The 9,511-nt window shown below is 56.6% G+C and overlaps 2 protein-coding genes across 6 annotated transcripts in view; both read right to left on the reverse strand.

Annotated features, from left to right (window-relative positions):
• Positions 1-3,981, reverse strand: part of NRIP2 (nuclear receptor interacting protein 2) — a 25,855-nt gene extending 21,874 nt beyond the window's left edge. Inside the window, 2 exon segments of the mRNA XM_008053198.1 lie at positions 2,396-2,946; positions 3,907-3,981. Of these exon segments, the coding sequence (XP_008051389.1) occupies positions 2,396-2,946; positions 3,907-3,981 (626 nt within the window).
• Positions 3,982-7,509: 3,528 nt separating this feature from the next.
• The window catches only part of FOXM1 (forkhead box M1), a 15,621-nt gene continuing 13,619 nt past the window's right edge, over positions 7,510-9,511 (reverse strand). For 4 of the 5 annotated variants that reach the window (XM_008053195.1, XM_008053192.1, XM_008053194.1 and 1 more), the window contains one exon: positions 7,527-8,552. In XM_008053195.1, the coding sequence (XP_008051386.1) occupies positions 7,527-8,552 (1,026 nt within the window). Of the gene's footprint in view, positions 8,553-9,511 lie in introns of all 5 variants that reach the window. The other variant, XM_008053191.1, reaches the window with a different exon arrangement.

Here is a 9,511-nt window from a genome sequence, read left to right on the forward strand (position 1 = left end):
CCCGCGGGCTCAGGCAATCCACTCACCTCGGCCTCCCAAAGCGCTGGGATTATAGGCTGAACCTCCGAGCCCGGCCTCTTTTTTTTTTTTCCTTGAGTCAGGGGTCCCACTCTATTGCCCAGACTGGAGTACAGTGGCACAATCATGGCTCACCACAGCCGCCATCCACTGGACTCAGGTGATCCTTCTGCCTCAGCCTCCCAAGTAGCTGGGACTCCAGGAATATGCCACCATGCCCAGCTAATGTTTTGATTTTTGTGGAGACAAGTTCTGGCTATGTTGCCCGGGCCAGTCTTGAACTCCTAGACTCAAGCAATCTTCTCACCTTGGCTGCCTCCCAAAGTGTTAGGATTATAGACGTGAGCCACTGCACCTGGCCTTATGATTTATTGTAGAGACGAGGTCTCACCAAGTTGCCTGGGATGGTTTCGAACCCGTGGGCTCAGGCAATCCTCTCACCTCGGCCTCCCAAATTGCTGGTATTATAGGCATGAGCCACTGCACCCAGCTGGAAATTGACCTTTTTTAAAAAAACACAGCCGGTGTGGTGGCTCATGCCTGTAGTTCCAGCTACTTGGAAGGCTGAGGCAGAAGGATCGCCTGAGCCCAGCAGGTCGAGGCTATGGTGGCTGTGAGCGTGACACTGCACTCCAGCCTGGGCAACGGAGTGAGATTCCTACTATTTAAGAAACACCAAAAAAACACACAGTTGAATACGGTTCAACAGGCTTTGTACCTGGATCAGCAGACAGTCCCCTGTTTTGCTGCTATAGGGTCATGCAGAGGGCTTCAGTCTGGCTGCTTGTCAGAATCACCCTGGGGAGCTTTTGAAACTCTGGACAGGCTGTCCCTGGGTCATTTAAGTCAGTGCCCCAGATCTTTGTCATGCCTTCCAGAATTCAGAACTTTCTAGGTTTATATGTAAATGTTCTACTTTCCCAACATGATCACACTTACGTCTCATTCCGTCTGAAACCTTCTGGGTCCTTAGTGCCCTGGCTTGCTTGCTTGCTGACTGATCTGGAGTCATTTTTAACAATTTTTTAGGTCGGGCGTCATGGCTCACGCCTGTCATCCCAGCACTTTGGGAGGTGGAGGCGAGAGAATTGCCTGAGCCTAGGAGTTCGAGACCAGCCTGGGCAACTTGGTGAGACTTCGTCTCTACAATAAATCAAAATAATAAGCCAGGCATGGTGGCGCGTGCCTGTAGTTCCAGCTACTTGGAAGGCTGAGGTAGACGGATGGCCTGAACCCAGCAGGTCGAGGCTGGGGTGGCCGTGTGCGTACCACTGCACTCCAACCTGGGCGACAGCGTGAAACTCCAACTCAAACAAATAAATGGTACATCTGTGTGGGACACTTGTCATGAACGGAGCTTGCAGGGCTTGAAGTTTCCCTGGGTGAGTCAGTGAATAAATGGTGAGTGGACATGAAGGCTTAGAGCATTAACACTACTGACTTTTTTTTTTTTTTTTGAGGGTCTCACTCTGTTGCCCAGGCTGGGGTTCAGTGCTACAATCACATTCACCACAGTCCTAGCCTCCTGGACTGAGCTCAGGCGATTCTTCTGCCTCAGTCTCCTGAGTAGCTGGGACTACCACGTCCTACTAATTTTTAAAATTTTTATTTTATTTAGAGACAAAGCCTCACAATGTTGCCTAGGCTGGCCTCCAACTCCCGGGTTCAAGCAATCTTCCCACCTTGGCCTCCCAAAGTTCTGGGATTACAGACATGAGCCATCACACTCGGCCTCTACATTTCAGTTAAATAATTCAGTGCCTCCTCGCACTCTATTCTTCCAGCTGCACTCAGAAAAGAGAGTTTGGGGTTTCACTGAATTATTTTTATTATTATTTTTTTTTTGAGTTGGAGTCTCACTCTGACGCCCAGGCTGGAGGGCAGTGGCCGCTCCCGGCCACCGCAGCCTCGACCTGCTAGGTTCTGGCAATCCTTCCACCTCAACTTTCCAAGTAGCTGGAACTACAGGCGCGCGGTACCACGCCTGGCTAATTTTTTGATTTATTGTAGAGATGAGGTCTCGCCAAGTTGCCCAGGGGGGTCTCGAACCCGCGGGGTCAGGCAATCCACTCACCTCAGCCTCCCAAAGCACGGGATTACAGGCTGAGCCACCGAGCCCAGCTTCGGCTAATTTTTAAAAATTTATGGTCGAGAGGAGGTCTCGCCAAGGTGTCCCTGAGCTCAGGCAATCCTCTCGCCTCAGCCTCCCAAAGTGCTGGGATTATAGGCGTGAGCCACCACGCCCGGCTGAGAGTTTGGTTTTCAATGACCAGATGTGAGGAGGTCACAGCCCCAAAACCGGAAACAGGAGCCAGAGAGAGAGGGAGGGGTCACCTGGACAGGGCAGGCTGGGCGAGCTCCCAGGAGCTCATCTTACTTCCTGAAGCTCGCGGGGGGCAAGATGCGGCCGTGGGCGTCGAGCGGAGGAGCCCTGGCCTCACTCCGCAGCCTGAGCTTCTCCCCTGCCTTCAGCTCCTCCGCCAACCTGAGGAGCACCTGGTTCTTCCTGTCTGTGTCCACGAAGATGGGGCTGCAGCCGATGAAAGCCAGGAAGTTGTTCTGCCCCAGCCGGGAGGGTGGGGGCACCGGGGGCTCCGCTGGGGGACGGCCGTGGGCACGGGGGTCGGTCAGCCAGCGCCAGACGTTGCTGTCGTAGGGCCTGTTCGGGTGCTTGGGGAAGGTGGCCGGCAGGCGCCCCACGTCGAGCCACGTGTGGAAACCCCAGGTGTGCTGGGCGGTGCCCTTCCACTGGCGGAGAAGCCTCTGGCGCACCTTGGACTTCAGGTCTGTGCTGGGGGGCAGCTTCAGGGCCAGCTGGTGGTAGACGCGCGGGGTGAAGCCAGGGAGCGCCCAGGACTCGGCGGGGAGCAGGAACTCACGCTGAGCCCACGTCGGGGAGGCCGGGAGGGACTCCCTGGCATGGACCGTCTAGGGAGGCACAGAAGGCAGTCTGGGATGGTCATGCAGGCAGGGGTGCAGGGAGAGGGGTGAGGCCCTCCGCACCCCTTCCCAAGCACAGTCACAGAGAAAAAAAAGCCGCCAGGCCAGGCGCAGTGGCTTACGCCTGTGATCCCGACACTTTGGGAGGCTGAGGCGGGAGGATCGCTTGAGGTCAGGAGTTCAAGACCGGCCTGGGCAACCTAGTGAGACCTTGTCTCTACAAAAAATAAAAAGAAGTTAGCCGGGTTCAGTGGTGCACACTTGTAGTCCCAGTTACTCGGGAGGCCGAAACGGAAGATTGCCTGAGCCCAGGAGGCGTAGGCTGCAGTGAGCTGTGATTGGGTCATTGCACTCCAGCCTAGGCGCCAGAGTGAGACTTCAACTCAAAAAACACAAAACAAAACAAAACAAAGGGCTAGCCTTCTCCCACCCAGGATTCTCACGGGGACACTGATAGCCTGGCAGGGCCCCGTTTCTCCGTCCCCACCCTGGCAAGGAGAAGGCATGGCTGCTCTGTCTTTCTCGTGGCCCCTCAGCTTTTGTGCTCTTGACCATACTCTGGCTTTGATTTTCTACCTTCTGTGCTCAACTTTCTGTCTTTCCCCTCACCCCCTGTCCATTCTGGTGTCCCCATATTCTGCCCAGGAACTGGTGCTTTTTTTTTCTTTTTTTTGAGTCAGAGTCTCACTCTGTCACCCAGGCTGGAGCACAGTGGGGTGGCACAATCACGGCCACCACAGCCTCGACCTGCCGACCTCAGGTGATTCTTCTCCCTCTGTCTTCCAAGTAGCTGGGACTACAGGCGTGCGCCACCATGCCAGGCTGATTTTTTGATTTATTGTAGAGCTAAGGTGTTGCCAAGTTGCCCGGGCTAGTCTTCAGCCCCTGGGCTCATGCAATCCTCTTGCCTCCACCTCCCAAAGTGCTGGGATTATGGGCGTGAGTCACCGTGCCTGGCTGGAACTGGTGCTCTTTTAGAGGGCACATCAGGCCTGAAGAAATCACGAAGGGAAACGCCCCCATACCGAGTCAAGCGTAGAAACCCCTCTTTGCTCGCTCCTGGCGGAGAGTCTTTCTCCAGAAAACAGGTTAGGAGTTGTTTCATCCTGGATGCTGTCATTAAAAGGCAAATACAAAGCTGGGCTCGGTGGCTCAGCCTGTAATCCCGCGCCTTTGGGAGGCTGAGGTGAGTGGATTGCCTGAGCCCGCGGGTTCGAGACCCGCCTGGGCAACGAGACCTCATCTCTACAATAAATCAAAAAATCAGCCAGGCGTGGTAGTGCGTGCCTGTAATTCCGGCTACTCGGAAGGCTGAGGCGGAAGGATCGCCGGAGCCCAGCAGGTCGAGGCTGCGGTGGCCGGGAGCGGCCACTGCACTCCAGTCTGGGCGACGGAGTGAGACTCCGACTCAAAAAAAAAAAAAAAAAAAAAAAGGCAAATACAGAAAGCGTCTAGAATGCTCCTTTTTTGCACACTGACCAGCATGAAATAAACAGCAGCAAATATATACTGACACTGTCCCAAACACTCATGAACATCTCGGTTAACCTCACAGCTCCTCGGGCAGGTAGAGCTATTAGTTCCACCTCAAAGATGTAGAAAGCAAGACACAGGGAGGGTGGGTAACTCGTGCAGGGTGCCGAGCGTGTGACAGCTGGGACGTAAGCCTTCTGTGTTCCTACCTGGATACTACGCTGTGCGGAATGGCCTTACCTAGAACGGTGACTGGCCGTGACAAAAACATTTCTCTCTCTCTCTCTCTTTTTTCCTTCCAACTGGAGTTCACTCTGTTGCCCAGGATGGAGTGCAGTGGCATGATCATGGCTCACTGCAGCCTTGACCTCCTGGGCTCAGGCGATCCTTCTGCCTCAGCCTCCCAAGTTGCTAAGACTACAGGTACACACCACCACGCCTGGATAATTTTTTTATTTTGAAATGCAGTCTTATTATGTTGTCCAGGCTGGTCTCAAATTCCTGGGCTCAAGCAATCCTCCTGCTTCAGCCTCCCAATGTGCTGATATCACAGGTGTTACAGGTGTAAGCCACCACGCCCGGCCTGCATGTCTCTCTCAAAACGCTTCTCCCTCCAATCCACCCCTGTAATTTTTCGGATTCCAAAAACCCACGTGTTTCTTTTTTTTATTTTTTATTGTTTTGAGTTGGAGTCTCGCTCAGTCACCCAGACTGGAGTGCAGTGGCCGCTCCCGGCCACCGCAGCCTCGACCTGCTGGGCTCCGGCGATCCTTCCGCCTCAGCCTTCCGAGTAGCTGGAACTACAGGCGTGCGCTACCACGCCTGGCTAATTTTTTTGATTTTTATTGTAGAGATGAGGTCTCTCCAAGTTGCCCATGCGGGTCTCGAACCTGCAGGTTCAGACAATTCACTCACCTCGGCCTCCCAAGGCGCGGGATGACAGGCTGAGCCACCGAGCCTGGCCTCCACCTGTTTCTTAAGCCCGGTCTTCTAAGTCATTTCCACAAGACCACCCATGGGTGCGTCTGGGAGACACGTGCAAACCAGGCATCTCCTCTCTTTTCTTAACTCCATGGCCACAGTGTGGAGGGCTTATGGGCCAGGAAGTCCGCTGTCCAGGAGAAAGGATGGCCCACCCCAGGGGGTACAGCCTATAGCCCAGTGGTGATGGCTCACTCCCTACCTGTAGGAAAGGTTCTTTGACACGAGATGCATGGCTCGGCCCTCGGAGTGATCTTTGCAGGTGACCGGCCATTGTCCTCCTGGGCTCCAGAGCCAGGAGGGCGACTTTGTGGGGAAGCCCTTTGTGGCTCCATTGTTTGCTGCTTGGGTTGCTATGGTGATGCTGCCTGAGCAGTGAAGCAGGGAGGAGGCCTTGCTTGTCCCTGGAGGCTCTTTGGTCCCTTGGGCCCCTGGCTGCCTTTCAGAACCCTCCCCCAGGATAGGATTCTCTCCTAAGTTCTGGCTGCAGAAAATAAGAGAGCTGCTTCCAGGGAGATGCAAGCGGGGCCGGCTGGCTCCCAGCCCTTGGGGTAGGGGAGAGGTAGGACTAGGCACCTGTAACGGGGCCCACTCTCCTGTCTGTTCTGGAGAGCCTATTCCTCGTAGGCTTTTCTCCTACTGAGAAACCCCCAAAGGCCTAAGTTACCCAGCAGGTCCAGAGGCCCCAAAGGATGAGGATGGAGACGACAGAGAAAAGAAGTTGGCTGTGCAGGATGTGCACTGGGATTTGTTGGTTTTTTTGGTTTGCTTTTTTTGAGTCGGAGTTTCAGGCTGGAGTGCAGAGGCACGCTCATGGTCACTGCGGCCTTCACCTGCTGGGCTCACGAGATGCTTCCACCTCAGCCTTCCGAGTAGCTGGAACTACAGGCACAAGCCACCACACCCAGCTTTTTTTTTTATTGCAGGTGAGATCTCACCAAGCTGCCCAGGCTGGTCTCGAACCCTTGGACTCAGGCAATCCTCTCGCCTTGGTTTCCCAGAGTGCTAGGATTACAGGTTTGAGCCACCTCGTCCGGTCTAGAACAGGTGATTTGTGCATGGGGTAGGGGAGATACTTGCTCCTTCCGGGGCTACTTGGGGCAGACCTCCCTCTCCCCCGTCACCACCGTCTCTGTCATCGCCAGCCTCTTCCAGCTCCCCCGGGCCTCAGCGACTAGACACCCACAAACCACAGGGAGCAGCATTTCCAACCCGGGTTTTATTGAGCAGGCAGTTACAGTAGTGTCTTGAGCTGGACTACATCCTGGCGGTCAGCTGGGCCTGAGGGTGGCTCTTTGCAAAGCTGAGGGCCAGGCTGAGGAAGTCAGGCAGGCTGGGGCTCTTGCAGCCTTCTCAAGCCTCGAGTTCTCGTCAGTGCTAGTCTGCCTGGCATGATTAGGGACATTATCTTAGAAACGTCTTCAAGGGGCACCTCTGGGCACTGACTCTTTGCTTCAGACGCACCCAACCCCTGCCCCCACTGACCCAGACAAAAGGCCTTTGGAACCAGTTTTTCTTCTTGCAGGACAGCTGACCAGGAAGCTCGGGAACAGGGGAGGGTGGGGAATGAGGACACGACCAGCCTGTGTCCGTGTGGCTGCACTAAGGAGCCCTCGACCCTGGAACCTCGGCCGGGAAGAAACCGTGCGTGGCAGGCCCTCCCCTGCTTAGGAACTCAAAGCCGGGAACAGAAGCAAAGTGGAATCCCTGGTCACCCCACCCCACCTCTGGCAGTCCCTAGGTAACAAGCTCAAGAAATAAGCTGACATTTATCATGAGAGGATGCTTTGGAGAGCCGACGGTACTGACGAGGGCCACCCTGCAAGGCCAGGGAAGGCGAGACGGCCGGGTCAGAAGGGAACCAGGCCGGGGATTCCTAATCTCTTCTCGCCATTCTCTTTGCAGGTCCCACGTTTCAGCTCCCAGCGGGGAGAGTAGAGCAACCCGCAGAGGGCCCAGCCGCAGCCAGGGCGCCATGCTTCCGTGGCGTCGCCAGGAGGGGAGCTGAGAGGGCCGGAATGGTCCCCGCCGGCGGTCCTGGCGCAGAGGCCTGGGGACACTGAGCCAAGGGCCGCCCAGCCCAGGAGCGCCTGGCGTGGGGCACAGGCCTGGGCCTACCGCAGTTCAGGAATGAACTGGGACCAGCTGACACCGTCGGGACCCAGCAGGTCCTCCTCCAGGCCTGGGAAGCTAATGTCCAGCAGGATCTTGCTGAGGCTGTCGTTCATGGTGTCCAGCACCAGGCCTTCTGTCAGGGAGCGGTTGGCGGAAAGGCCAGGCCCCTGGGGCTCCGGGGAGCCCGGCTTGGGGACTTCCACGTCCGAGGGCGGGGAGCCGCCAAAGGGGTCAGAGGTGAGGTCGAAGGGCTCTGCATTGAGGAGCTCTCGAGGCGAGTCAAAGAGGGGAACGCTTTTCAGCGGGGTGGTGCTGAGGTCGCCAAGCCCCAGGGAGTCGGGCAGGGGGCCGAAGGCTCCCTGGGGGGTTCGTACTGGGCTGAAGTCCAGCCCCCCCACTTTGGCCGGGGGCGTGAGCCTCCAGGACTCAGGGGTTCTGGGGAGGACAGACTTGCTCGGGGTGGAGGAGATGGGCGGCATCTCCTTAACGGGCGTCTTGAAAGGCCCCCCCTCCTCCTGGGAGTAGCCGAGCTGGGAGGCAGACTCGGAAGGGCCGGCCGGGAGAGGGGGCGCAGCGGCCCGTCGGGACGGGCCGGGACCCTCTGAGAAGAGCAGCTCTGGCTCGTCCAGGCAGGGAGGCAGGAGGTGCTGCTTCCTTCGAGACCGGCTCTTCTCCCTCCTCTCCCTGCGTTGGATCACAAGCATTTCTGAGACACGCCGGGCTGGGGACTTGAGCCCGCCGTGGGGCTTCTTGGGCCTGGGGGTGGGGGACTGGGACGAGTCCTCCCAGGAGTGAGGCGACTCCTCCTTGAGAGACGGGGCCGGGGAGGGCCACTCTGCCAGGGGCGGGCTCTCCACTTTGATGGGTCTTGCCAGGAGCGGCACTGCCTCCCCAGCCTGGATTTCCTCCTCCTTGATGGACTGGACTGGAAGCAGAGGAGACAGCCCTTCTCCAAGCAGGAGTTTCTCCTCTTTCGCTGGTTCTGCAGTGGGGAGAGGGGCTACCCCCTCATCGGCGAGCAGTACCTGAAGGGAGGCAGAGATGAGGTGAGCGGGGGTGCTCGACTCCACCCGTCTCCAGGCTGGACACAACATCAGGATGACACGACGTGCCAACGGCCCGACATGGCACTGATCCTTTTTGTCTTTGTGTGTGTGTGTGTGTGTCGGGGTCTCCCTCTGTTGCCCAGGCTGGAGTGCAGTAGCATGATCATGGCCACCACAGTCTCGACCTCCTGACTCAGGAGATCCTCCTGCCTCCGCCTCCTGAGTAGCTGGGACTATAAGTGTGTGCCACTGCACCTGGCTAATTTTTTGGCTATTTTGTAGAGTCAAGGTCTCACTGTGTTGACCAGGATGGTCTTTAACTCCTGACCTCAAGCCATCCTCCCACTTCAGCCTCTCAAAGTGCTGGGATTACAGACATGAGCTGTCATGCCCGATCCTTTTGTCTTTTTTTTTTTTGAGTTGCAGTCTTACTCAGTTGCCCAGGTTGGAGGGCAGTGGCATGCTAACGGCCACTGCAGCCTCAATCTTCTGGGCTCAGGTGATCCTTCCACCTCAGTCTTTCAAGTAACTGGAACTACAGGCATGTGCCACCACGCCTGGCTAATTTTTTGATTTATTGTAGAGATGAGGTCTTATCAAGTTGCCCAGACTGGTCTCGAACCCATGGGCTCAGGCAATTCTCTCACCTCAGCCTCCCAAGGTGCTGGGATTACAGGTGTGAGCTACTGTGCTCAGCCCTTTTGTATTTTTTTTTTGAGCTGGAGTCTCACTCTGTCACTGAGACTGGAGTGCAGTGGCCGCTCCCGGCCACCACAGCCTCGTCTGCTGGGCTCCGCGATCCTTCCGCCTCAGCCTTCCAAGTAGCCGGAATTACAGGCGTGCGCTACCACACCCGGCTGATTTTTTGATTTATTGTAGAGATGAGGTCTCGCTGCCCAGGCGGGTCTCGAACCCGCGGGCTCAGGCAATCCACTCAC

This window comes from Carlito syrichta, unplaced genomic scaffold (assembly GCF_000164805.1).
Source record: "Carlito syrichta isolate Samal-C Ts95f unplaced genomic scaffold, Tarsius_syrichta-2.0.1 Scaffold287945, whole genome shotgun sequence".
Classification (NCBI taxonomy): domain Eukaryota; kingdom Metazoa; phylum Chordata; class Mammalia; order Primates; family Tarsiidae; genus Carlito; species Carlito syrichta.